This window comes from Felis catus, chromosome D3 (genome assembly GCF_018350175.1).
Source record: "Felis catus isolate Fca126 chromosome D3, F.catus_Fca126_mat1.0, whole genome shotgun sequence".
Classification (NCBI taxonomy): Eukaryota; Metazoa; Chordata; class Mammalia; order Carnivora; family Felidae; genus Felis; species Felis catus.
In genome coordinates this window covers 27670194-27698008 of record NC_058379.1, presented here as the reverse complement: position 1 = coordinate 27698008, position 27815 = coordinate 27670194, and the positions used below count along the sequence as shown (strand labels likewise).

The following is a 27815-nucleotide window of genomic DNA, read 5'->3' as shown; positions in this document are numbered from 1 at the left end:
GCCGAGGTAGGACGCTTAACTGACTGAGCCACCCAGGTGCCCCACACCTGCACTCATTTCTGTTTACACGCCAGCACCCCTTGCTCCAGAACTGGCCTGAATTTGGGGAGTAGAGGCTTGGTTGGGGCATATTCAGATGGGAACTGCCTGAGGAGTTGTCATGGAGGTAACTGTCATGTCTCCTGCCAGTCCAGGTGGCAGCCTCCCTGAGCCCCTTAGAGAGAGTGCGGTTCCTGCCCATGGGGCGGGCAGGGGTCTACTTAGAAAGATGTGGACAGGTGTTGGCCAGGCCAGGGGTCCATCTGTCTGTGAGCCAGGCATCAGGGAAGCACAAGAGAGCCTGGCAGAGCTGACAGGGATGCTCAGGTGCCCAGTGGGCTGAGTGGGTGGCCTCAGAGGCCTGGGGAAGCTGTGTGTGCCCTGCTTTGCCTGCAGTAGCTAAAAGCTCGACTGGGAGCACTTGGGTTGGCTCATTTGGTTAAGCTTCCAACTCTTTGGCTCAGGTCATGATCTCACGGTTCATGAATTTGAGCCCTACAATGGGCTCATGGCTGACAACCCAAAGCCTGCTTGGGATTCTCTGTCTCTTTCTCTCTCTCAAAATAAGTAAATAAACATTAAAAAAAAAAAAAAAACTTTAAAAGTTTTAAAAACCTTAAAAAATTTTTTAAAAGCTTGACTGTGGAACTTCCATGGAAGGCCTCCTGTGTAGACTGGTCAGGTGGTTGTGTGAGGAAAACCCTGCCCAGGCTGGATTGTCCTGGTGCCATGTGGGAGGACAGGACTGGGGAGACTAAGGCAGGGCAGTGTTCTGGACAGGAAGTCTGGCAGGTGGTGGGGAAAGTTGTTGTGAGTCTGTGAAGGAGGCTCCACTCACTGAGTGCAAGAGGGAGAAGAGGCTGGGGTTCTGGACTGTGTCTTGGCCTCATCAGAAGCTGCACAGGAGACATGTGAATTGAGGGGTGGGCTGGGACTGGCAAGGAGACCCCTGTATGTAAGCTCTAGGCACCGCAGGACAGTAATCTGGGTGAAGGGGGACCCTCAGCTGGGCCAACCACGCTCTCCCAGAAGTGAAGGGGCAGGCCTGAGGGGCTATGTGATGAGGTTCTGAGGGGAACCTGCGGGCCTGGCCAGTACCATGCTGGCCATTCCTGGGCTAGGATGGAATGGGAGGGGGTCATGGGGATGGGGCAGGCTGTGCATGTCGCTGTTGCAGGGCATGATTGGGAGGCTGTAGTGGGGGGGGGGGATGAGGGGGACGAGGCCCTGATGGCACTTTTTTTTAATGCTTATTTATTTATCTTGAGAGAGAGAGAGAAAGAGCATGTGCACACGCGTATGGAAGGGGCAGAGAGAAAGGGAGAAAGAGAGTCCCAACCAGGCTCCAGGCTCAACATGGAACCCAACACGGGGCTGTATCTCACTACCCTGAGATCATGACCTGATCCGAAATCGAGATTCAGAAGCTTAACCAACTGAGCCACTCAGGTGCCCCATCTTACATTTTTGTACATGGTGTGAGGTAGGGTTTGAGGTTCCTATCTCCTACTACATCTCCCCAGTTCTTCTAGTCTTATTTATTGAATAGATACTCTTTCACCTGTTGCATTCCTAGGGCAACTTGGTTGAACACATGTGTGTGGGTCTATCCTAGACTCTCTTATGTCCCATTGATCTGTTCCTCTGTCTTGATGCCGATGCCACACTGTCTTGATTACTGCAGCTTTTTAAGCAAGTTTTGAGATTAGGCAGGATTAAGTCCTCCGGCTTTGTTCTATCTCAGAACTTCTTTATCCATCCTGACTTCTTTGTGTATGCACATAAATTTTAGAGTCAGTGTAGTAATTTCTATAAAACAGAAAGCTTGCTGGAATTTGAATTTCAGTTCTGTTGACTCTTTTAGTCATTTGGAGAGAACTGTCATCTTACCAATATTGAGTCTTTGGTTGAAGAACAGGACATATTTTTCTCTCTTAATTAGAGCTGCTTGACTTCTCTCAGCGCTGCTCTGTGGTTGTAGTCTTTAGGTGTTACACATTTTTCTTTAAATGTTTTCCTACTTTTTGGTTTGGTTTGGTGTGGTGCTATTGTAAATGGTATTATTAAATTTTCATTTTCTGATTTTGCTACTGTTTACTTACTAGTTCTCGTAGATTTTTAAAAATTAATTTATCATTATTTTTTTGTAATCTCTACACCCAAAGTAGAGCTTGAATTCAGGACCCTGAGATGAAGAGTCATAAGCTCTTCCAACTGAGCCAGCCAGGCGCCCCCTAGATATATCTATATCTATCTATATCTATATCTATATCTATATCTATATCTATCTATATCTATATCTATATCTATATCTATATTATATCTATATATCTATCTCTATATCACGTGTATCTGTACATCTATATCTATATCTATCTATGTAAATATAAATATAAATTTTTTTTTGGTTGAGGGGGTAGATTCCTTTTGGATTTTGTTCATATGTTATCCTGCTGTCTATAAACAGACAGTTTTACTTTTTCCTTTCTGATTTTTATATTTCTTATTTCTTTTATTGTTATAACTTATTATTATAAAAATGACATTTTAATGACTTAGTTGCTTTTACCCCAATCTTCAACTAAAATGATCCTCTAGTCTAGTAAGATGATTTCCTGTGGCTTTAAGGGCCTCACTGACCCTGTGGTGAGGCCCCTTGGAGTACTAACCATGGCCTGGGCCTATGGGGTGGGGATGAAGCTCACAGGTGGGCCTGGATATACCCCGGACTCCTAGTGAAGTACCCACCCTAAGGGCCTGTGTGTCCTACTGGGAGAGGACAGCCAGTGGCCCTGCACCTGATCCAGGGTGTGGGATTGGGGCATGGTGCTGTTTCTAGGACAGAGCTGGCACCGTGCTCCCAGCCCAATGTCGGTCCAGGCACCAGCATGCATTCTGCATGTGCCAGGTTTTACTGCAAGCTTTCAGGGACTCCTGTGGGCATCAGATGTCATCCTAGGGGGCAGGGTCTCTCTCATGTGTCCTGTGGGCTTTGGGGCTGTCTTGCAATGAGGAGTTCAAGCCCCTGTCCCATAGCTAGGACTGCTGGACTGATTATGTGTCTCCCTAGGACATAAGGACAGGGCCGTGGTAAGTGCTACTGGTGGTGACACCGTCATCTGTCACAGGACTTGACATGGAGGAAGGCAAGGAAGGAGGCACGTGGCTGGGCATTAGCACACGGGGGAAGCTGGCCGCGCTCACCAACTACCTGCAACCACGGCAGGACCGGGATGCCCGGGGCCGAGGTACCATGGGGCAGTGGTGGAGCGGGCAGGGCAGAGGGTGGGCTTTCCTTGGGCACATGTAGACGCAGGAGGTAGAAGAAGGGGAAGAGGGGTGTTTCTGGTCCTAAGGCCCACTGGCTGCCATTACTGTGGGAACCACCTGCTGCCCGGCCCACGCAGCACCCACCTGCACAGATAGGGTTTTCCCCTCTCAGGGAACACTCTCCACACTTGTGCCCCAACCAAAGTGTCACTTCTGACTGTCGTCATTGTTCCCCACCTGTCAAATGTTTGCAGAGCAATACCCCCTTGGAAGACACACATTGTTCCCGCGAAAGATTTTTTTCCCTCACGCTGTACTTCATTAGGGGGTATAATTGAAGAAAAAAAAAATTAAAACCCAACAAAAACAGAGTTCTTAATGCAGACCTCCTTAGCTGCTAGGTCAATGAGATATGGCTGGCATGGTGGTGTTTAGCTCGTACCAGCCCCATGTCAGTCTCCCCATGAAGAGGGACTCAGCCCTGCTGCCTTGGCCACGTGTGTCTGTCCCCTACCCACAGGTGAACTTGTGACCCACTTTCTGACTACAGACATGGACAGCTTGTCCTACTTGAAGAAGGTCTCTGCGGAGGGCCACCTGTACAACGGCTTTAACCTCATAGCAGCTGACCTGAGGTGGGTCTGCTGGGAGGGGGATGGCAACCCACTGGGTGCTGCCACAGAGCTGGGTCATGGGCTTGACAGGAAGTGGGGTTCCCACCCTGCCACTAAGCTTGGGGTACTGTGGTGGCCTCTCCAGGGACATTGCTCCTGTTGGACATGGTGAGGGTCCCGAGGACCAACTGACTATCATGGGGACTTAACGAACAGAGCTCGGGCTTTCTATGGTGCCGTGAGGGCCACCAGCTCCTGCATGACAGCTGTAGCATGACTCCAGTGGGCATCTCCAGGCATGAGGTCTCCCCATGTCTGTGGCGAAGGAGTCCCCTGTTTTGGCGCTGCCCCTCACATGCCCTGCTCTCTGGTGGCAGAAGCGTCCCAGGCTAGAGAAGGAAGGTCCAAGCACCGCTGACTGGTGTGGAGCCCGGCAGCACGGTGTGGTCGGGTGCTGCTGAGCGCTGGAGCCTCACAGCGGCTTCTCCAGGGAGGCGTGTCTGAGCCTGCAGCACAGCTCATTTCAGGTTCTGCAAGGCACTCAATGGATAGCTCCCTCGGCCTGTCTGGAGTTGTCAAGGGGCAACAAAGCTGTCCCAGCTGCCCACGGGCCCTGTCACCAGAGGACATGGACACTCGCCTGTACAGGCGTTTGGGGCAAGTCTTTCCTTACTTGGAGTCAGACAAGTAGGCAAGGAGCAGAGGCAGGTGGAAGGGTCCCCAAGGAAGCACGGGCCTGGAGCCTCAGGGGTGCCTGTGCTGGCTGAGAGTTAGGAGTCTGGCTGCTGGAACCCAGCAGAGGGCCTGGGCCATGTGGGGAAGTGGCATTTGGGGATGTTGCCAGGTCCACGTGAGGCACACAGAGGTGCAGCAGCCAGCAGTTACCTGCGTAGCTGTTTGGGGGGTGTGCTGAGCCCTTCATGTGCAACACTTGGTACGTTCTCACAGCCACCACCCTGTGTACACCTGATATGGCTGAGCTCCGACAGGCAGCTGACATGGCTAAGACCCCTGCTGGAGTGACGTAGGGCTGGGGTCTTGTGGTGCTTCTCTGGGCACCTGGCTGGGGGGTCCAGGTACCTCTGGAGACAGTAGTCACATCCCATCAGGTGGGCACCAGGTTGGGAAGAAGCACTGCATGCACGGCCGTGGTGCCACTGGACACCAGCCGGTAGCATCTGTGTTTCTGAGCCGCCAGTGGCTGCAGCCTGGCTTCTCAGAGTGTGTTTATCTCTGTGACTCCCATGCCTGGACCCTGGCCACAACCCTGTATTAGCTCGGACACCAGCTACCCTGCTCTGGACCTCCACAGGGCTGCCTGTAGCCCAGGGCCTATTGGTCAGCAGCATTTGCTGAGTGTCAGTTGAGAAGTGGGCACTGCCTGTGGTCCACTTCCCACTGCGGACACTGAGCTTTATGGTGAAGTAATTGCTGGTGTTTGGTACAGGTTAGCAGGAGTCATGCGGGACCCATGTCCTTGGCGGGGGGATCCCAGAGCCCATGCCCAGGGCTGGCGGTCAGATGGCGGGCAGAAGCGGGGGGATGGCTGGGGTTGCATGTTAGGTGCCAGTCTCCCGCGTGGCCCTGTCTACAAGCGTGCAGACAAATGTGCAGACAGAAGAGTAGACGCTATTGACAGTCTTGGTGTATAAGGCAGATCACGTCAGGTGGGGGAGTGGTAATGTCACAGCCACGAAGGATGGCCAATGTGGAGAGGCCCTGGCTGGGTGTTCCCACCTCTGATGCCCCAGGGCCCATGTGCATTTCTCTGAGTAGGCCTCGCAGAGCTGCTGGAGGATTCAGGCATTTGTGGGAACAGCCCGACAAGGTGGGTAGGGTGTCCTGTGCTCCCTTCCACAGGACTTGTACGTCAGAGATGTGGCCCAGGAACTGTAGGCGTTTTGTGTATTTTGCCCTTCGGTGAAGTGGGCATCCATCTCTCACATTCTCCCTCCCTGCTGCCCTCTCCTTGTGTGCCCCTGCTGCCAATGCCCCAGAGGTCAGTGGAGGTCATCAGTTTCCATCAGGGTAGGTGGTCAGTGCCCCATGGTTTGCCAATGACCAGATGCCTGTCCTGAGCCTGTTTCCTTCTACAAGGAGCCCTAGGCCCACTGTGCCTTAATTGTCCACTGCATGTGGACACACACCTGCCGCATGGATAGTCGCATTGATGTAGAGGCTGAAGTGTCCATGGGAGGAGGTGGGTGCTGGCACGGACACTTGTTCCCTTGCCCTCCATGCTCCCCCTGTACAGGGACCACTTTGCCTATCTGTCGTTCTGTGTACATCTGATCCAGTCTGGGAGACCAGTAGCCCAGCAGGACTTGGTGCTCAGCAGCCATGTCAAGTGGCTGGGTGATGACGGCCCTGTGCTCTGAGTGGATGCATGCATGGGCAGGTGGCTCCTATAGGTAGGACTTGGGCCCTTCAGTGCCTGAACAGCTCTCCTGGCTCCTGGGGCCACAGGGTTGGACCATATCTCCCTAGACACAGCCCTCAAGGACAGGTGGCAGCCAGGGGAACCCAGCGTGTTATTCCCAAGGGCCAGGTGTGCAGGGCAGAGGCCAGAGGGAGTCAGCGGTAACCAAGCAGCCCTGGCGATAGGTGCCGGGAAGAAGTCAGGGCCGAGAAGAAAAGAATCCCATCATCATCATAGCTGGTCCCTAACCAGGCATGGGGAGAGTTGGTGTCCAATCCATGGGTCTTCATGCTTTCTAGGTTTTTGCCTACAAACAAAATTCCTGAAGTCATTAGCCAGATATCTCATAAAATGAGCCAGCGGCTGTGGGGAGGAAAAAGATGAGCAGAATGTGAAGCCATGTGGGGCCAGAGTGGGCATTGCCGGTGGAACTCCCTGGCAGCCCCACCTGGTCTTTGCGATTGTTCATCTTGAAGGCTCAGGTCCCATGTGTGGTGGTCTCCGTGCCTCCAGGAGAGCGGCTCACAGGCCAGGAAGAGTCCTTCTCCAGTTTGCAGAGAAGGCAATTCTAAGTCTTAGTAGGAAGATTTGCTATGGTATTTAGTAGGAGTGGGAACATTTTCAGCTCTGAGCACTTTGAACTATTTTTAAATGTACATGCAGTGCATGAAAGTAGGCAAATGTGATCTTTGATGCTTTGTTCTGAAGCCTCTGTTACCCTGGGGCATCCCTCTCTGTCTGGAGGTATCCAGAGATGAGCTGTGTGGGTGGTGACTGGTGTTTATGGGTACAGAGCAGTTATCGACACATGAGCCTGCAAGTACCCATGCCACGGGAGCATTCAATGAGGCAGGAGGGTCTTTTAGATGCTGTCTCTCCCAGGCTCCTCCCAAGCCATTGGTCCCTGCAGTGAGCCGGGAGTCAGGAGCCAGGAGACTCAAAGCGCCTACCTGAGAGGCCCCTGAGAGGCTGGAGCCCTGACTAGCTCCTGCCCTGGCTATGGCGAGCCATTGTCCCTGTGCTGGGAATGGGGCCGTGGGGATTGCCAGGCAGTAAGAGATCAGAACCCCCCATGGCTCCCTTCTGACCCTCTCTCTCCTCCTGTCTACAGCACAGAGAAGGGTGATGTCGTTTGCTACTATGGAAACCGGGGGGAGCCTGAGCCTGTCGTCCTGGCACCAGGTAAGCCTGCTCTGGTGGGTGGTGACAAAGTGGGGGCTGCTTCTATAGGGACACCTGTATACTTTTCAGAGCCTGGGTCCCTGTCACATTTCTCTCCTGGGACTATGCTCTTCTGCTGTTCGTGTATCTTATGGCCCCAGAGTCCACATGTCAGGCTGCCTACAGCCAAGGCCACCTGCCCACAGCTTAAGCCTTCCCTAGCACTGAGCTCTTGACTGCCAGAGAGAATCAAAAACTAAGAGGCAAAAAAGGACACAGGCCCCTCTTACCTTTCTTACACAGGCCCCTCTTACAATTCTATGCATTGGCCCAGAGGCCTTTGTGGAAGCATCTGGAAAGCACCCCTGTGATGCCCTCCCTCAGTTTATCAGTACTTGAGATTCTGTGACTGGAAGATGCTTGTTTTCTGCTCAAGAAAGGAAGGATGGGATAGAGGGAGGGAGGGAAATCATTTCAAATACATCATGTTGTTTACTTGAGCTTTAACTTGCCTGATCCGTGTCACTTTTTTTGAATAGCAGCTTTGTTGGGGGGCCTGGGTAGCTCAGTCTATTGGGCATCCGACTTCAGCTCAGGTCATGATCTCATGTTCCATGAGTTCGAGCTCCGCGTCAGGCACTGTGCTGACAGCTCAGAGCCTGGAGCCTGCTTCAGACTCTGTGTCTCCTTCTCTCTCTGCCCCTCCCCCGCTCACACCCTGTTCCCCCGCCCTCAAAACATAAATACACATCAAAAAAAAAAAAAATGTAAATAGAAGCTTTGTTGAGATATAATTCATGTATCATACAATTTACTCATTTTAACTGTACCATTCAGTAGGTTTGAGTCTATTCTCAAAGGTGTGCAATTATCACACCTGCTGTTGAACTGCTATTGAATTCTGTCACGTTTTCATCACCCTAAAGGGAAACCCCCATCCCCATTAGCATTTACCCCCCACTCTTCCTACCCCTCAGCCCTAGGGAGACGCAGAATCCAAAGCAGGCTCCAGGCTCTGAGCTGTCAGCACAGAGCCCAATGCGGGTCTTGAACTCACTAACTGTGAGATCATGACCTGAGCTGATGTCGGATGCTCAACCGACTGAGCCACCGAGGCACCCCTCTTTCTTTCTTTCTTTCTTTTTTTTTTTTTTTAAGTTTATTTATATTTTGAGAGAGAGAGAGAGACAGAGAATGCCAAGTAGGCTCCACACTGTCAGTGTTGAGCCTCATGTGGGGTCCAGACTCACAGACTACGAGATCATGACCTGGGCCAAAGTTGGATGTTTAACCGACTAAGTCACCCAGGCGTCCCCCACTAAGCTACTTTCTGTCTCTGTAGATCTGCTTGTTCTAGATATTTCATGTAAATGCAATCATACAATATGTGGCCTTTTGTGACTGGCTTCTTTCATACCATCATGTTTTCAATGTCCATCCATGTTGTAGCATGAATTAAGGCTTCATTCCTTTTTACAGCTGAATAATAATTCCGTTGCCCAGATATTCTATATGTTGTTTCTCCATTCATCTGGTTGATGGACACTCAGGTTGCTTTCACCTTTTGGCTGTTGTGGGTAATGCTGCCATGAACACTTGTTACAAGTTTTTGTGGGGACCCGTGTTTTCATCTTTCTTGTTTTTATACCTAGGAATGGAATTTCTGGGTGGTAAGGCCCCTGTGTAGCCTCTTTTGGGAGCTGCCAAACTGTTTTCCAAAGTAGCTGCACCATTTATGTTCTCCCTAGCAGCATGTGAGTTTCTGATTTTTCCACATCCTCACCAACAGTTGTTATTGTCTTTTTTTTTTTAATGTTTATTTTTGAGAGAAAGACAGAGCATGAGTGGGGGAGGAACAGAGGGAGAAGGAGACAGAGGATCTGAAGCAGGCTCCACGCTGACAGCAGAGAGCCTGATGTTGGGCTTGAGCTCATGAACTGTGAGATCACTACCTGAGCCGAAGTCAGATGCTCAACTGACTGAGCCACCCAGGTGCCCCGTCTGTCTTTTTGATTATAGCCACCCTAGTGGATATGAAGTATCTTATGGTGGTTTCGATTTGTGTTTCTCTGATGGCAAATGATACTGAGCCTCTTTTCGTGTACTTATAATTCATTTATCTGTCTTCTTTAGTCCTTTGCCCATTTTTTAAAATTGGGTTCTTTGTATTTTTATTATTGAGTTGTTCTTTTTTTTATTTTTAATTTTTTTCGCATTAAAAAAAAAAAAAAAACTTGTTGCTCTTGATGGATAAAGCACAATGATAACCCAGCGTGGTGGCCCAGCAGAGCCAGGGCTGTCTTCCTTGGAGGTGGCTATGGCCACCTCAGACTTAGTTGAGATCCTCACCTGAAAGCTTGTGGCTCCGTGTCCTCAGTGCATCTTTCAGGGTGCATGACTCCGAGTTCACCTGCCACTGCTGCCTGCGGCTCCAGGGGCCTCTTCACTTCAAGGCCGTGCCTCTCCTTTTTTTGACATGAGAAACCCTTTTCTTTCTTGTCACACATTCTTTTAACCCACTGAGAACTTGTTCGGAGAAAGTAGTGCTGAGACTCTATGGCTCCCCCTTCAGGGTCCTGGCCAGTATAGAGTAGAGGTGGGCCCTGCCCACTCTCACTGAGTGAGGCTCTTGTGATGTTAGCAGGCTCCCTAACCGCTGACGTATCCAGCACGTACCCCTCTGGCCTCAGGTTGCTGATTCTCCCACCCTTGACCTTCTCAGGTGGATCCATACCTTGCAGCTTTTTCCAGCTTAGAGATGGCGGTGAGATGGGGAGATGGTTCCTTCTTGAGTATCCCCTTGCCTGTGCCCAGTCGGAATTTAGGTTGTCTATTCCCTATTATTCTGCCTATCAAGGCCACTTGACACCTGTGCCTCAAGGTCTCCTGTGAATGCCCTGCTGTGTTGAGTTCTCCACTCCTTGCCACACAGACGGGTCAGAAATACACATAGAGAGGGTGCTAGAGTATGGGGTGGCCTGGCCTCAGTACCCCCGGACCATACTCTTGGCCCCTTGCCCAGGGTGGGTAGGTGGGTGGGTGGGCGTTTACCCTGAATTCAGACAGTGAGGTCTCTGCACCGGCTGGAGTGTCCCCCTTTCTGCAGGGACCTATGGACTAAGCAATGCACTGCTGGAGACACCCTGGAGGAAGCTGTGCTTTGGAAAGCAGCTCTTCCTGGACGCCGTGGAGCGGAGCCAGGAGCTGCCCAAGGATGCCCTCATCGCCCAGCTCCTGCATGTGCTCAACAATGATGAGGCGTGAGTGGGCAGGTCCAGCTGGGGCAATCAGAGCATCCCTCTTCTGCCCTAGCCCTGGACATAGAGTCAGGCAGGCTCTCCTGTCCTGGGAGGCTCATGGAAGGGACTGGGACACGTTCCTCACCCTGGGGTAGCCTGTACGGACACACTGTTCTTTGCTCCTCTCCTACCTGCTCCCCTCCTGGGCCACTGCACTTGGAAGCTCAGTGCTCTCAGAGGCTCGATGCAGGCCTTTGTGGGACAGAGAGTAGCTGGAGGTTCCCCGTGTCCACACACAGCTACTGGGAGATTGTAGAAAGCTCCCCAGTAGTTCGCAAACCACAGAAACAAGCAGACGACCTAGGAGTATGTCATGAAGTTAACTGTCCTTTCAACATGCTGTCCTATCAGTGCTGTGGCACAGACATGCCTGTCCCAGGAATTGCCTGGGGGAAAGTTGCCCCTGACCTGACTTCCTTCAGGCACTTCAGTGGCCTCTGCACAGGGCATCTGCCATAGGGACACCACCCTCTGGTGTGTCTTGACCATCAGCTGGGGGTCAGAGGTGCTGGCAAGCTACCTTCCTTCCACTCAGTAATGTGGCCCATACTCAGGCCAGGCCACTATCCTGCCCAGATGCCCTGTAGCCCCTCAGAGGAGCCTCCACGGGCTGCCTCCCACTCTTCTCTCCTGAGACCCTCCTGGCCCCTTGCTTACTCTCCCTCTCTTCTCCAAACCACGAACCACGGCTTCTTCTGCTTCAGCACAGCCGCCCCTCAGGAAAGTCCTACTTGGGCTGGCCCAGCGTCCTATGCTCAGCTGCAAGTCCATGTGGCCCTTGGTCACTGTCTGCCATCCCCTATGGCCTGAAATGGGGTCCTGGCTGCCTGGATTGACAGCTGTGGTCCCAGCACCAGCTTCAGTGGCTTGTAAGCCACAGGGCTTGAATGGGCTCCTGTCACATGGAGGGATGCCCGTGGGGTACCTCTTGGAGTAGGCAGGGAGTGTGTGGGGCCAGTGACTCCCTCAGCCAGGCCCTCACCCCTAGCACCCCAACCACTCAAACCTCACCAAGACAGGAAGGTGAGTTTGCTCCGGGAGATGGCTTCTGTCCTTCCTGTGGGTGGCCCTGTACAGCTCTGACTAGATGGACCCCTGCCATTTGCAGATTCATCAGAGCCTTCCCCAGTGCTCAGCTCACAGGTGCTCATGTCCCTCGGTCCTAGGGAAGGCTCCTGGTGGTTCTGGAACGGGGACTGGCCCGGCAATCACTATCTGGCAGCCGGGGCTCAATGATGGAGTCCTGAATAAAAAATTGGACTGAGATTTGAGGCCTTCAGCAGGAAAGTGCACAGAACAGCCCTCATGGATTCCCCAACCACTTTGTGAAGCTGGTGGGCTCCTTAGGCACCGCAGGCTTTGAGGACATCAGGAGGGGCTGCAGGTTGGGTGGGTGGAGGCAATGGTGACCCCTCCTCTTTCCTTCCAGGCAGCTGCCAGATCCAGCTATTGAGGACCAGGGCAGGGAGTATGTGCAGCCCTTTCTGAGCAAGTACGCAGCTGTGTGTGTGCGCTGCCCAGGCTATGGCACCAGGTACGAGGGGCTGCTGGGTGTGTTCAGTCCTGTCCCATGAGGAATCTGGCCTTCCCTCAACTCTATGGATCCCAGAGCCTCTGCCCTGTCTAAAAGCAGGTGCTATTTCAGCTTGGGGGTTTATGGGGCCAGCAGATACCACATTAGTTAATGTTAGCATGAAATGCCTGCATGAGTTAATGTTAATGTTAGCATTAGTTAATGTTAGCATGAAATGCAGCTCCCATGGGTGCTGCAAGAATGGCTCCTGGGCTGTTTCCTGCTCCCTACACAGCCATAGGGGAGCTGGGATGGCTACGGGCACCCTTGGGTTGGCAAATCCCTGTGGGCGCAGAGGTCCCACTGCCCGGACTTCCCCTCGCTCGCCCTATGTCCTTGAGCCTGTCACATTCCCTGTGTGACCAGGGCAGGGATTATTAGGTCATCTCAGCCTGGGGACATCACCTAATGGAAGGGCAACTACTAGTCTCAGCTGCAAGGAGAGAATGCCTGGGAGGGAGGAGCTGTTGGCATCAGTGTCTCCTGTGCCAACAAGTTCCTTCCCTGTCTCTCCCTCCTGGGCAGAGGAAGATTGGCTCCGTGTGTGTCAGGGAGGCCCAGTCCACCCATGTGGTTCTGCCCAGGGTAGCCCATATGCTATACTTGGACCTGCCTGGGAAGTACAGAAGAGAGTAGGCTTCTGGACCAGCCAGGATGCTCCAGGAGTGTGCACCTGGCCCACCTGGCCTATAGGCCGACTGTAGCCATGTGCACAGCCACATCTGCCTGGACTTGGCTTACACCAGGCCCCATGGGTACCAGCCTCCTTCCAGGCTGGAAGCTTGCCGTGACTATGATGGATAGGCCAAGCTCTTGGGGGCCCACAGCCGTAAGGACTCAGGGATGGGGTGCTTGGGTGGTGGCAAGTGCTGAGTGATGCCAGGGTGATGTCACATGTACTCTGAGTGCATGGTGATGTTGCAAGTATGCTTGGTGTTCGGGTTCAGGTCAGCCCAAGTCTTTCATCCTCTAGGAAACGACAACTTCAAGCCCTCTAGCTGGGGGATAGGATGGTAGGCAGGGTCAGGGTGGTGTCAATGTCCAGCACTGATGCTCCAGCACCCGAGTGTTATAGACTTGAATGGTGGTCTTTCCATTGGGCAGGCTTTTCCCTTGGCAAGTGGCAGGGCATCAGTTTTTTTCAAGCTTGTCCTCTGTCATAGACTTATTTTCTTATTTTCCTGCTCACGTGTACTCATGTGCATGAGGCAGAGTGCCAGGTCTGCTCCCTGGCTGAGTGTGTGGCTGCTGGGTCCAGCTGCAGCTGGACCAGTCTTCAGCATGTGTGTGCCTATCCTGGGTGTTGGCCTGTGCTCGGCTGCTCAGGGACCTGGTGCCTGCCCTCTGTCAGGGGGAGACAGGTGCTGACTAAGTGAGGTATGGCCTTGGGGAGGGCTGGCAGGAGGAGAGAAGGTGCACTGAGCATTTGGGATGGGTAGTGGGGAAGAAGGACAGGAGAGAGTTCCCGGTGACCGAGGCCTCATTTGGGGCTCTGACAGGCAGGCAGGAGGCTGAGGGCAGAGGGCTAAACGTGGGCCCCTTGCTCTCTTTCAGAACCAACACAGTCATCCTTGTGGACGCGGACGGGCATGTGACCTTCACAGAACGTAGCATGCTGGACAAGGACCCCTCCTGCTGGGAGACCAGCACCCACGAGTTCAAGCTGCAGAGCTAACCCTTCCCCCTGGATGTGGCCACTGGGCTCCAGGAAGACCCTGCCTCAAGGGCTAGTATGGATAGGAACTATCACATGTACTGCCTGTGACTTGGCCAGCATCCCCCAGGACCAGGGTCCTCTGGTGTTTGTGTGACCTGTGTTGTCATGTCCAGCTCAGGGTCCACCCTCATGCCAGTGGGAGTGACAGAGTCACATGGCCAGGTCTGAGGGGGGCTCAGGTGTGCTATGCATGTGTGAAGGCACCTGGGCCTACCCCCTGCCCAAGCACAGAGGCACATACTCAAGGCACATGTTTCCACACATACCTGCAGGTGCATGATCACACACACACACACACGCACATGCACATATGAGCAACAGAGAGGTACACACACATACTCCCAGGCATACCCACACATGCGTGCCACACAGGCAGAGGTGTGCCTCTCACATCCACATGTGCTTCTGGCTAGTGGGTCTTTGCTTTGACCAAAACAACAGGAGTAGACTGTTGTTTAAGAGTGGCTCCTCTCCTGGGTGTAGTCCACTTCTGGACAACCAGACTTGCTCTTAGAGAGGAGAGGCCCCATTTGGAATGAGAAATGAGAACAACTCCAGAAGAACCTGCTTTCATAACAGAAGCACCGCCTGGTTGGTTGTCCTTTGTGCTCTGGGGGATCTCCTATGTGCATGGGGTGGTCCTGTGGGGGAGGGGAGCGGTCTTGCATGCACCAGGGGTCCTGTGTATGCTGAAACACCTTGCCAGGCTCTCAGGCACCTACTTGCCTGCCCACTGGGGTCATGGGTCCTGAGCAGGCCCATCTCAGCGATGGGACACAGCCAACCCTTTCTATTTCCCTTCTCCTTGGGGAGTCGGACTTCATAGGAATCTGTCCTTGAACGTGAGACCTTGATAATAAAACTCTGAGGTGTGGTGAGTCCGTGCATTTCAGATCCTTGTGTGATGGGGGGACAGCTGTGCAGGGGATCAGTGGGGTTGCTCTCCTGGCCTGCAGGAGCTGCCAAGACATTTTCTTCAGAAGGAGCCTCTTCCCACTTTCTTCTTTTGCTCATGGGTTCCTGAGCATCATGATGGAAACCTGAGGGTCCGTTGACCTGTCCATCCATCTGTCCTTGGGCAGAGGCTGGGGTCTGAGAGAGCTTGTGTGTATGGGACACGGTAGATACCAGATACAGGGCCTCCTGAGCTGGGCTGAGGAACCAGGGACTCATCTGGGTGAAGAGGAACCTCCTGAGAGTATAGTGTGATCGAGCCTGCACTTGGAGTGGACTGTGGAGGCCAGGGGATGGTACGAAGGAGTGGGTTTCAGGGCAAGAGGACAAGTGGAGTGTCTCTTAACCCCAGGATCCTGGTTTTGGACAAGCACTTGGGAATTCTTGTCCCTGGCCCCAGCTGAGCATCAAGGAGTCCCACGTGTGTCCAGTGGTGAGACCCAGGCTTCCATTGCCTTTGCAGCTGACCCCCAACTTGGCCTTTTCAGAGCCAATGAGAGCTTGGGGTAGGGTGTGGACCTGCACTGGGTCCTACTTGCCTCCTCAACCCTTCCCTCTTACCACCTCAAGCACCCCTCAGGGGCCCAATGTCCTCCTTGGCTCATTTTGAACTCAGAGGAAAAGTGTCTGAGCATGGTCAAGTTTGAATGGGATCCCCAGCAGCAGCATAGCCCATGCCTGCAGGCCCAGGGGTAAACTGGCCCCAAGTCCCACGTTTGCTGGTTGAGCCGTACTGAGCCAGGCTCCTAGCCTGGGTACTGCTGATGCCCTTCGTCTGCCTCAGTGGGCCATGCCACATCATGGACCAGTGCTCCACACCAGCACTCACCCTGGCCAGGCGTGTCAGCCCTCATGGGGCACCACTGGGCTGGTGCAAAGCCATCTGAAGACTTTCCTAGTTGTTTGCCTCTACCCAAGGACAGGGCCTGCATGGGATACTCCTGCCCTCAGCCTGTCCTGAGCTCCCCAAGGGCCTGAGTCCTCTGAAGATAGGGCAGCCCAAGATGTAGTTCTATCATTATGGGTTGAGTTGTGTGCCCCCTGAAAGATCTGTTGGTGTCCTAGTGCCCGTGCCTCAGAATGTGACCTTTATTAGGGTCTTTACAGAAGTAATCAAGATAAAATGAAGTCATTAGGGTGGGCCCTAATCCATTATGACTGATGTCTGTATCAAAAAGGGAAAATTTGGACACAGGGACAGACATGCATGCAGGCAGAATGGCCTATAAAGACGAGCTATGATGTGTCATGCTAAGAAACTACCAGAAGCTGAGAGAGACCTGGAACAGATACTTCCCTGGTGCCTTCCAAGGGAGCGTGGCCCTGCTGACACCTTAATCTCAGACTTCTGGCCTCCAGAACTGTGAGACAATAAATTTCTGTGGTTTAAGCCACTCATTTGTGGTACTTTGTTATGGCACTCTAGCAAACTAATACAATTGTGACCTTCGCTCTACAGATGAGGAAATTGAAGCTTGGGGAGATACCATAATAGTGTGTCAGTCCCCTGGCAGGTGGGAAGGCAGAGTCATGAGGCCAGGAAGGAGAAGGATGAGGACAAGGTACATCCTGGGGTGTCTTCCCTTGGACCATGGCCCTCCCATGTTGGTCTCATCTGCTGCCCTGCACCACCCCCATCACCTCACTTACCTTGCCCTTGCCCCTGCCCCCACCCTTGGCCATGCTTTCTGCACAGCTCCTGCCCCGGGGCCTTTGCACTTGCTGTCCCTTCTGGTTGAAGAACTCTTCTGCCCCTATATCCAAACCACACTCTCCCTCACATCGTGCAACTCTTTGGTAAAGTCTTGGGAGGCATCCCATCTAAAGTTGCAATCTGCCTTGCCTTGGTCCCTGCTCTATTTTCTATAGTGGTTAGCACTGTAACATGCTATACATTTTGCTTGATTGTTTCTTGAATGCCTCCCTGTCAGAATGAGAGCTCCAGGAAGGCAAGGCCTTTCCTCTTTTGCCCATCACTGTATCCTCATGCTCAGGCCAAGTAGACATTTGAGCCAAGTATGACATTGCTGGCACTTCCCAAACTGCCATTCATTTAGGCCTTGAAGTGAGACCCTTTTGCAGTTAGAAGGGACCCTAGGAAACTATCCCTTCTAGAAGTGCTTTTGGCATGCCACACGGAAGGCTTGGACCTGACCTTGGCATAGCTTAGCTAGTCCTCTCTGCTCATCACCAGATGCATCAGATCCCTGAGTCCCCTGTATGGGTCCTCTTTTCCCAGATGGATGGGGAATTCACTGCCTCTTCAGATGCCCCTTCCTAGATGAGCTGCTTCTGCTCTCTAGCTCTGAACAGCCAGTTGAGGTATGTTGGCATGGAGTCTGAGGTGTGGAGCTGACCAATATGGAAGCCAAATCTGTAAGTAAACAAGACCAGTCCAGGAATGCAGCTTGGCCTTGGGGCTTGTCTTGGCAGGTCTGAGCTGCTGGCCTTCTACCTGCAGAGACACCCTCCCATCCCTCTCCCTCCCCCCACAACCCCTCCTCTGCCCCCCACCAACACCTGTTTTTTTTGGTCTCATCTGCCAGCAGATAGCATCATCTAGGCTCTTTAGGAGATACCTGGCTCATGGGTGAGTTGGGCTCAGGTGGAAACAGGAACCCAGAGAGAAAAGTTTCCTCCTACAGCTTGGGCTAGAGTTCCAGCTTCTAGGCATCTATCTGAGGATGGAGTCAGATGGAGACTGTGGGAAGCCAGCTGTAGTGTGTCTGAGGTCTCAAGGCTGAGGCAACTTGCCAAGCAAATGACAAAGTGTGGAGAGGTTGCTAAGGCTGGATGGTGCCATGCCAATGGTTCCTATGAGCTCTGACCACTGGGCCAGGGCCAGCAGCTTGCCCAGCCACAGGGAAGCTGGCCTCCCTTGGCCAAGTCCAGGAGCCAGAACCTCATGGGGCTCGTTCACATTTTATTGTGAAGTAGCTTGTGCTAACCACTGGAGCAGCCAGGTGAACAGAAAAGGGGTAGGAAGGGACGGATGAGCCTGGGTAGGCCTCTAGCTTCCTCACCTGCAATACTCTCTCTCACCACCTTTTTGTTTTTGTTTTTCAAGTTTGTTTTTTAGTAATCTCTACACCCCACATGGGGCTTGAACTCACAACCCTGAGATCAAGAGTCACATGCTCTTCTGACTGAGCCAGTCAGGTGCCCCTTTCCCTACCTTTTAAAATATTTTCATTTTGAAATGATTTCAACTTAACTAAAACCTTGAAAAAATAGAACAAAATATTCCAGTGTCCTTCACCCCAGTCCCCCAACTATTAACACCCTATCACTAGCTCTAGTAATATGATTATGACCAGGAAATTAGTGTTGATATAATACCACCAGCTACCACCTACTTTGAATTTTTTTGTTTTTAATTTGAGAGAGAGGAGAGAGAGAGAGAGAGAGAGAGAGAGAGAGAGAGAGAGAGAGAGAGAGAAAGGACAGAGGGAGAGGAAGAGAATCTTAAGCAGGATCCACCCTGGGATCATGACCTGAGCTGAAATCAAGAGTCAAATGCTCAACAGACTGAGCCACCCGGGTGCCCCAGATCTTATTTGAATTTTACCGGTTGTTCCACTTATATCCCTTTCCTGAGTCAGGTTCCAATACAGGGTCATGATCCCACATCACACTTAGTTGTGTCTCCTGTAATTGAAGACAGCTTCTCAGCGTATCTTTGACTTGAATGATCTTGACACGTGAAAAGCACCTGCCAATTTTTTTGTAGAATGTACCTCATTTGGGTCTGATCTTTCTTCATTCAGGTTTTGTCTTTTGGGTAGAAATACCCACAAGTCAGTCATGCATGTCCCTTCAAGAGGCCCACAATATGTCCCTTTGCTGGTGCTGACTTTTGTCTTTATTTTTATTGAGGTTTCATTAGTATACCACAGAAGGTACATTTTAAAAAATGTTTTATTTATTTTTGAGAGACAGAGAGAGAGAGAGAGAGGCAGAGAGAGAGAGAAAAAAAATGCAAGTGGGGGAGGGGCAGAGAGAGAGGGAGACAGAATCCGAGGCAGGCTCCAGGCTCTGAGCTCTCAGCAGATAGCCCTACCTGGGGCTTGAACCCACGAACCATGAGGTCATGACCTGAGCTGAAATCCTAAGCTGAAGTCGGACTTAACGGACTGGGCTACCCAGGAGTCCTTAGAAGGTACATCTTTAAAGTGTAAATTTTATGTTTGGAAGTGTATACATTTGCTGGTGATCTCTTTCATTTGGCTAGGTGGTGTCTCAGGTTTTTCTCCACTGCAGTTACTATTTTACCTTTGAAATTAGTGTCTCGGGGAGAAACTTTGCAGCTCCGTAAAACAACAAAAAAAGTCCGTGCCAGTTCTCACACTTTTGCCCACTATTTTTAGCATCCATGACTTTTGTCTGCAGGTTTGTGCAGGCTGCCAAAAGGGAGATGTTCTATTTCCATTTATTCACTGGAATTCTGGTCTAAGGATAAACTGTCTCTTCTCCCATTTTACTCATACCCTCCCTTTTCTTAAGTTTCTGAAACGGTGTGTGTTATTACCGAGTGGAAAAATGCCGGACAGTTTAGCATATGTCTGTTTTTGGTTTTTTTTTTCCTAATGATTATGTTTAATGGTTTTAATTGGAGACGTGTAATGCCGGTCTGTGTACTGTGTCGTCCGCATTATCTAACAAAAAATTTTTAACGTCTATTTATCTTTGAGAGAAACAGAGTGAAAGCGGGGGAAGGGCAGAGAGAGAGAGAGAAGGAGAGAGAGAGAGAGAGAGAGAGAGAGAGAGAGAGAGAGAGAGAGAGAGAGAGAATCCTAGAGAATCCTAAGCGGGGTCCAGGCTCAGAGCTGTCAGCATAGAGGTCCACGCGGGGCTCGAACCCACGAACCGTGAGATCATGACCTGAGCTGAAGTCCGAGGCTTAACCGACTCAGCCACCCAGGCGCCCCCATTTTTTTTTTTTTTCGAATGTTTTCCTCCGCAGGATCTAAAGCAGCTAGGCGCCCTGTGCTCCCGGCGCTTCCCGCGCTCTCCCGTTCCCGGCATCCTCTGTGCTCCTCCTTCCCCCGGCATTCCCTGCGCTTCCCGCGCTCTCCTGTTCCCGGCATTCCCCGCGCTCCCCGTTCCCGGCGCTCCTCGCGGCCGCCGCCCTCCGCACGGCGAGCCCCGCCCAGGAGGCGACCGTTAGCGCGGCCGGGGCCTGAGCGCCTGGTTCCGCCCACGCGGCCGCGCTATTGGGCCTAGCGCCGTGGCCGCTAGCGCTGCGCTTCGCCGATTGGCAGCCTCCGCAGCCCGCTCGGCGGTCCCCCCAATGCGGGGTGGCCGCGCGCAGGGATTGGCCGCGAGCCGCCAAGGCCCTCCCTCTGCTCGCCCCGCGCGGCAGGCGGGTCCCGCCGACCGGAGAGAGCTTGGGCGGCCTTTCTAGATAGCGGTATCCGTGGCGGTAGCGGCCAGGCCGTGAGGGTCTCCCTGCTTTGGTCGGGCTGCGGGCAGCTCGGGCAGGCCGCGGGTGCTGGAGGTAGGTGCGGGGCGCGAGGGGCGCCCCGCGGGGTCGGGGCGGGCGCTGCGGCCTGCGCGAGGGCGCGCCCTTCCCCTCCCTCCTTCTCGGGCCGAGGGCTAAGGGCCCGGGCAGCGAGGCGGGGCGGGGCGGGAGGGCGCGAGGCGGGGCAGCCACGCGGAGTCCCAGCCTTTGTGAAGCATCATGGCCGCGGGCCTCAGAACGCGAGGCGGAGGTCCCGCCGTTGGGGGTGGAGGGGGGGCGGGCCCCAGGCCCAGGTGACGCCGACTCCGGTCGCTCTCCCGCGCGGGTAAACAGCCCGAATGAAAAGAGGCCCCTTGCCCTGTGGGTCCGAAGGTGTAGCGTCGCTTTCAGGCGGGAAAGGTATGAACAAGAGTAGTGTTCGCCCAGGACCCTGCCGGGTGTAACAGTTTGGGAAATCTGAAAAGTCGCCCAAGTCTTTTTCTCCACCAAATGCTCATGGATTGAGTGTCACGTAGATGGACGGATTGTGGTTGTGTTGTAACAATGGTCGTGGTAAAAATAAACGGAGCGGGGCAACCTGTTGATAGTGATACCTGTCAAGTATCATTCGATGGACTTGGGTTGCTCATGGTAGGAATTTGATTTGCTGTTCTGCATGCTTGCATGTACCTTGTTATCTGATGCACGGCAGTCCAGGCTAGGGCTGGTGACTGTGAGGACAACCACCAGGTGGAGACCCTCTGTTTCCTGGCAGCAGACTGGACTCCCAGTCACGGGGCTTTTGGCAGACTGGCCCAAACCCTGCCGCAGGCTGTCACTCACCAAAGAGAGTGAATGGCCAGTCAGCGGTGCGCCTGTGAGTACAGGATGTGAGGTCTGTTAGAGGATGACAAAAGGAATGGATGAGGTCATACTGCTGCTGGGTTGGGCGGGAGGCTGCAGTGTGAGAGGCTTGACCGAAAGGCAGCAGCCCCAGCATTGTACATCACAGCTGCTGCCTCGATGGCCACCCCAGCAAGTGGACTTCAGTGAAGGGTGTTATCCAAGCCTGTTGGTTTTACCCTATGTGCCAGGGATCCAGGGGAGCCTGCTGCGAGTCTCCTGATGGCTCACAGTCCACTTGGCAAGCAAGGTTTACGTCCATGTGTTCAGTCAGCTGAAGCAGTAGTGGGGCCGATGGCAGGAGTCACTCTTTGAGCCCCTTTACGGCCAGGCACTCTGTAGGGCACTTCCTGGGGATGATTTTATAATCTGACCATGACCTTGGGGGTAGGAAGCCTGAATTTCACTGGTTTGCCTGGTCTTGGTCCCTCATAGTAGTTGCCCTCCCCTTTTTGGTGGTCTCATCCAGGTTCCTGGCTTTAATGCCCTCTTCCTGACATCTCCCATTGCCTTCTCCAGCCCAGGCCTCCCTTCTGAGCTGCTGCCTCTTCCATGTCTCCATGTATTACTTTGATGTCAAGTAGCCACGTCCAAAAACCAAACTCTGATCTTCACCCACCCCACAACATTTCTCATGCTGCCTTCATCTCCTCAATGCATGACAGCTTTGTTCTTGAGTTTAGAGTCACCTGGATTCCTCTCTTAGGCTTCCGTGCAACACTCAGGACCATTTCTTAACACCTCCAGCTTATCATGCTACTCTGAACTGCCTGGTGAGCCTCTTAGTTCTTCTCTTTGCTCTCACCCTTGCTCTTCCCTCTACTCACCCATGGTAGTTTTTCTGGACACAGAATGGTACTTTTAAACTGTAAGATAGTGTAAAACCAAGGAAGTGAGGAGGGGAGCCACCTAGCCTGGGTGGTAAAGCAGCTTCACTACTTTCTAGCTGTGTGACCTTGAGCAAGTTGCTTAACTTTTCTGTCTTTAACCTCTCTCCGTGCTTTGTGAGAATGCCTAATACTCTTAGAACAGGGCCTGGCTGAGGGTTGGCTGCCACTGCTGTCCTTGGATCATGTGACCTCACTGCTTGGACCCTCCTGTCCAGTAGCCCATCTCTCAAGATAAGGGCTACAGTTCTTGTCTCACTCCACCCTTCAGCACACTGCTTTTACCTGCACTTCTGCCCCAGGGCCTTTGTTCTTCTCTGTTACCTGGAACATCCCCTCCTCCCACCCTCCTAGCTCACTCTCTTCTGCCTACAGATGGACTCTGGCTGCACAGCCAGTCTGCCCTTTCTGAAACTGCTTCCCCTCCCCCAACTCCTTGCTTTGTTTTCTCTGGAATACTTCTCACCTTTTCTTGGTTGTTTGTCCATCTCTCCTGCTAAAATGTGAGCTCTGTGGGGCAGAGATTTTGTCCATTGTGTCCTTAGCATCTAGAATGGTTACATGTGCCACATGGAAAGCATTCAGCAAACACTTGTTGAATGAGTAGAACAAGCTTACTAGAGGAAAATAAGGAACTTACCCAAGACTGCTCCATTGTGAGCTCTGAACCTTGAGCTGCTGCCCGCTCCCTCCCCCCGCCCCCACCAAGGGCTGGGCAGGCTTTCCTGATCTCCCAGGGAGAAAGAACGGTCTCTTTCTCTACAGCTCTCTGACTCCACCTTCTGTACCTCTTCCAGGGTCATTATCATCTTTGCTTTGTGCTTTGATCCTGGCAGCTGCTTGGCCTTATAACATGGTGGCAGGTGTCCTCGTCCTGTACCACCCATTGTTTTCAACCCCCCTCCCCCCGCCATTTTCAGCCCCGAGAAGCACAGATTGGATCTTGATCTGTGTTCTGTAGTACTGAACATGCTGACCTGTCTGTCCTTCTCTGAAATGATCTTTGTTGGTTGCCAGGAGACTGGCCTTATTACACTTGGTGCTCCTCCTGCCTGTTCGGTTGTAGCCACCTTAGCGTTTACCGCAGGTCTGTGTCTTGTTATCCACATGCTGTATTCCCTTGATCTTTAGCACCTTTAACAGATACACCTTTGGGGGAAGTATCATTAAATTTCCATTGAATTCAGAAATGTAAGGACATCTTAGAATCTAGGAAACGAGAGTGACAGCTCAGTGGTCATGGCCCTTCCAACTGCATCCAGGCGGTGGGGACCTTGTTTCTTGTTGGTGGTAGTACATCCCTTAGAGTAGATGGCCAGTGAATATTGATTGAATGAATTAATTAAATCTAAACAAATCTCTGGTTTTTACGTTGCATCACCTTGAAACTACAACCACCACGCTCTAGTCCTTCACTGTAAACTTCTTAAATGTGTGATGTCTGCTGTCTTCTGTTCTATCTGTGCAGCCAGTCAAGCTGCCCTGGGTGGGCATGGGCATGCATGTGCATATCTGCACCCATATGCATGGCATGTTCATGCGTGTGTGTGTCAGCATGGCGTGGGAGTGTGTGTGCATACACATTTGCGTCTGCACGTGCTTCTCCTGCTTTGATGTCTGGCCCTCCCTCGGACCTCTGGGTTTTTGGATTGTCCCTCTGACCTGCCTTTTCATGTCATCCGTTTTGTTGTCCTTTCTCTGAAGGGAAGCTTCCCAGAGTGGCATCCTCAACCCTCTTCTTGGTCTATGTTGCTTCTCTGGGCAGCCTCTCTACTGTGATTTTGGCAACTACCACCTCGCTGATGTGTTCTGTCTGGCCTTCTGTTTCTGGGCCAGTCACAGTTGCAGAGCTGCCGCCTCAGACCTGTTGGACAGGTCTGCCTGGAGGCTCCGTCCATTCTCCTCTGCAGGCTTCTGCCTGAATACTGGAACACGGGGACCCTCCAGGGGAGAAGCCTCATTCACCTTCAGTTCCCTCTTGTCTCTGCTCTCCACCTCTGCACGGTCAGCAGTGTGGTCAGTTCTGTGTCTTCACTGTTCTTGAGGGCTCCAGCCCTGTCAGCAGAGCCTCTTTCACACCTTTGTCCTCTGGCTTGGAGGACTGCCTTGTATGCCTTGGGCATAGGCACTGGGCCTGGCACAGCAGTCAGTCCCCTTTTTCAAATAGGGACTGAATTGTGGTGTGTGAATCACTTGACCCTTGGTGGCTCCTTATTGCCCCCAGGATGGAGCCAGGCCCCAGATGGCACCCAGGACTTCCTGTGCCTTGGCTCCAGCTGTCTCCTGAGGCTCCCCCGACCGACCCTGGCCAGGTTCCCTTCCCCACAGCCACCACCCCCTCCTCTACTGGGAACAGAACCATGCCACCTCTGGCGACCTCAGCACGCTGCATCACTGTCCCGGTCCACGTGCCACCTTGTGGGCCCAGGAGAGCCCTGGGGTCCCTGGGTAGCAGAGCGCCTGGCCGTATCTCTGAGGCCCTAGTGCCGCAGAGTTGAGCTGAGGGTCTCGCACTCGCCCTCTGACTGACCCAGCCCTAGCAGGTGAGTGGATCCATGTCGCTCTGATGGCCAGAGGGAGGCCACACACCTTATGTGTATTCTGGAAAGGGCAGCCTTGCACCGCGAGCTTGCTTACCTAATAAACTGAGTTAGGGGAATGCTGCGGTGAAGTTTAGCCTAGTTTTTTAAAATCTTTTTTGAGTGTTAAGATAATACTGTTTTTGTGCTTCTGAAGTAGGAATTACAGTGGACAATTAACATATTTAACTTTGGACTTAAATTATAATTTAGGTTTTGAAGGAAAAGCATAGAGCTAATTTGTTTCGAAGCCTAGAAGGTTCTCTAAGGCAGTAGTATTTTAAGTTCTTTACTACACTGTTAATAGCATTTGGTTCTCAGTGCCAGTGAAGCAGAAGGTTTCTGTCATTTTGTGACGATGTTTTTAAATCTCTTTGCAGGTGGAAGAAGAAAGGTGCCACTTTGGCATGAAGACAGACTCGCTTAGTCGTCAGTCATTTAAGCTGAGTGCATTGTGATTTCCAATAATTGAGGCAGTGGTTCTAAAAGCTGTCTACATTAATGAAAAGAGCAATGTGGCCAGCTTGACTAAGCCGCCAGCGTGTGCAGCGCGGGCAGGACGGTACCCGGGTCTCAACGGACTTGTGCATGTTAGCTGTATAGATTTATGTAAGGTTTTTTAAAACTCTGGTCTTTTAAAATAGTCTTAACCACTTTTACTATGGAGACATATGAGAGTCCCTCTCCTCTCCCGCGTGAGCCCGCAGGAGAAGCAGTGATGGAGAACCGAGCTTGCCCCCTCCAAGCGCTGCCCCGTGAACAGTCTCCACCACCTCCCCTGCAAACGTCCAGTGATGCAGAGGTAATGGACGTTGGCTCTGGTGGTGATGGACAGGCCGAATCCCCTGCTGAGGACCCGCTCAACTTCTACGGAGCTTCTCTTCTCTCCAAAGGATCCTACTCTAAGGCCCGCCTCCTCATAGACCCGAACTGTAGTGGCCACAGCCCACGCACCGCCCGGCACGCACCTGCGGTCCGGAAGTTCTCCCCTGACCTTAAGTTGCTTAAGGATGTAAAGATTAGCGTGAGCTTTACCGAGAGCTGCAGGAGTAAGGACAGGAAGGTGCTGTACACAGGAGTGGAGCGCGACGCTCGCGCAGATTGCGGTCTGGCCCTTAGCCCTGTCAGTGGAGACGTGCATGCTTGTCCTTTTGGCGGGAGTGTTGGGAACGGGGTAGGCGTAGGGGGTGAGAGTGCTGATAAGAAGGATGAGGAGAATGAGCTGGATCAGGAAAAGAGAGTGGAGTACGCAGTGCTCGATGAGTTAGAAGATTTTACTGACAATTTGGAGCTAGATGAAGAAGGAGGAGGCGGGTTCACGGCTAAAGCAATCGTGCAGAGAGACAGAGTGGATGAAGAGGCCTTGAACTTCTCCTATGAGGTATGTCGGCGACCCCTCCTTTGGAGCACTCTTAGCAAAACCCAAAGAGAGGTGTTGGGAACTGCAGCATCTTTTGAAAGCTGATGTTGCAGAGAAAAAAACAAAAACAAAAACCCATATGAGGTGGAATGACGTTAATGTGGAAAAGAAAAAGCCGTAAGAAGTCCAGGTTTTTAAGTTTTCCAAAGGTTTGGCTGAGCAGTCGACCTTGTACTCTATGCAACCTGAGTTGGAAGGTGCTGCTGAGAAGCACTTCCTGGTGGGATGTGTACCTGTATCAAGCATCAAGCATGTTGGTTGCAGTTGTCAGTTTCATCCTGTTTGTTTTTCAGATGATCACGCAACATAAAGGCATACCGAGGCCCCACTTGAGAGTGCCTCATTTCTGTGTCTGTTCTCACTAATGCTGTTAAATTTGCCTACGGTACAGGAACGCGGGCTCCGGGGGCCATGGTGTCTGAACAGCATGTTTTGCAGGATGATTTTGACAACGATGTCGATGCTCTGCTGGAAGAGGGCCTTTGTGCTCCCAAAAAGAGGCGAATGGAAGAGAAATATGGAGGAGACAGTGACCATCCGTCTGATGGAGAGACAAGTGTGCAGCCAATGATGACCAAGATTAAAACAGTGCTAAAAAGTAAGTCAGCCGGTTAGAAAGTAGTGTGTTTGCGGGACAGCAGAAGTGTAGGTTTGAGAGCCCTCGGGTGCCAGGTGGTGGTCTGGGCAGTGAGCACTTACTTGATGGAGGACGGCCATGTCTGATGAAGGGGAAACAGATAAGACACAAGGATGTAACAGTTGCATGACAACCCAGGGGCAGGTTGGGGTGTCTGCTGTGGATACACACCACAGAGCAGCTGGTGTTGTGGAGAGGAATGGGGAGGGCACTTCTGATGGGGTGAGGAGGAGGGAATGTTGTATGCTGGGAGATGACAAGATAGGCAACTAGAGGGTGTGGAGGCTGAGGCCAGAGGCAGGTACAGCACGACGGCAGGGGATGGTTGCAGTCTGGGTTCTGGATTCAGTAGAGGCAAAGGTATTCCGAAGCCGCACTTGGTTTTGGGGGGTGGTGGAGGGAGTTGGGAGGCACCCAGTGACATGCTTGTGCTGCTGCTTTGCCAGTGTGGTATAGGTATAAGAGAAGTCGGTGTCAGTTTCTAGCTTTCCTGGCCTGGAGGTACCTGTGAGTGTCCAGGTGGAGATTAGGCAGTGGAAAGGGGCTGAACAGATGCGTGGGGACTTGGGCACACAGTTGAGACCTTAGGCTGGGGGCCGGGTTGCAGAAAGTGGCCTGGTGTGATGGGAGGAAATTGAGGGGTCGGTGGTGTCCTGTCTCTGACTACAGAGTGGACGTGTCAGCAGTGCTGGCTGCTGGCACGTGTCTGCCTGGGTTAGCTAGTGGTTGGAACAGGATGGGTGTTGGGTTTATCAGCTGTAGATGGGGATAAGCCTAGGGCCTCAGCTTCTGGGAAGAAGGGGTGTGGGGGCAGTCTTTACTTCGGTGCCTCCAGAGATTTGCTTTGTACTCTTTCTGTGGTTTCGGCAATCTGAGCAGACAAAGTCCTGTTCATCCTGAGTG

At 52.5% G+C, this 27815-nt stretch overlaps 2 protein-coding genes across 12 annotated transcripts in view; both read left to right on the top strand.

Annotated features, from left to right (window-relative positions):
- TANGO2 (transport and golgi organization 2 homolog) overlaps positions 1 to 14970 on the top strand; it is a 36386-nt gene extending 21416 nt beyond the window's left edge. For 4 of the 8 annotated variants that reach the window (XM_045041335.1, XM_045041332.1, XM_045041330.1 and 1 more), the window contains exons 4-10: positions 3168 to 3287; positions 3830 to 3944; positions 7454 to 7524; positions 10145 to 10267; positions 10610 to 10763; positions 12232 to 12336; positions 13930 to 14970. In XM_045041335.1, the coding sequence (XP_044897270.1) occupies positions 3168 to 3287; positions 3830 to 3944; positions 7454 to 7524; positions 10145 to 10267; positions 10610 to 10763; positions 12232 to 12336; positions 13930 to 14050 (809 nt within the window). In that variant the 3' untranslated portion in view covers positions 14051 to 14970. Of the gene's footprint in view, positions 1 to 3109; positions 3288 to 3829; positions 3945 to 7453; positions 7525 to 10144; positions 10268 to 10609; positions 10764 to 12231; positions 12337 to 13929 lie in introns of all 8 variants that reach the window. The other 4 variants (XM_045041333.1, XM_045041331.1, XM_045041337.1 and 1 more) reach the window with 4 other exon arrangements.
- A 5433-nt stretch (positions 14971 to 20403) lies between these two features.
- The window catches only part of DGCR8 (DGCR8 microprocessor complex subunit), a 36621-nt gene continuing 29209 nt past the window's right edge, over positions 20404 to 27815 (top strand). Inside the window, exons 1-4 of one of the 4 annotated variants that reach the window (XM_045042127.1) lie at positions 20404 to 20543; positions 25236 to 25464; positions 25563 to 26236; positions 26714 to 26873. In XM_045042127.1, the coding sequence (XP_044898062.1) occupies positions 25574 to 26236; positions 26714 to 26873 (823 nt within the window). In that variant the 5' untranslated portion in view covers positions 20404 to 20543; positions 25236 to 25464; positions 25563 to 25573. Of the gene's footprint in view, positions 20544 to 20780; positions 20907 to 21006; positions 24820 to 25235; positions 26237 to 26713; positions 26874 to 27815 lie in introns of those variants that run through there. The other 3 variants (XM_023241649.2, XM_019814888.3, XM_045042126.1) reach the window with 3 other exon arrangements.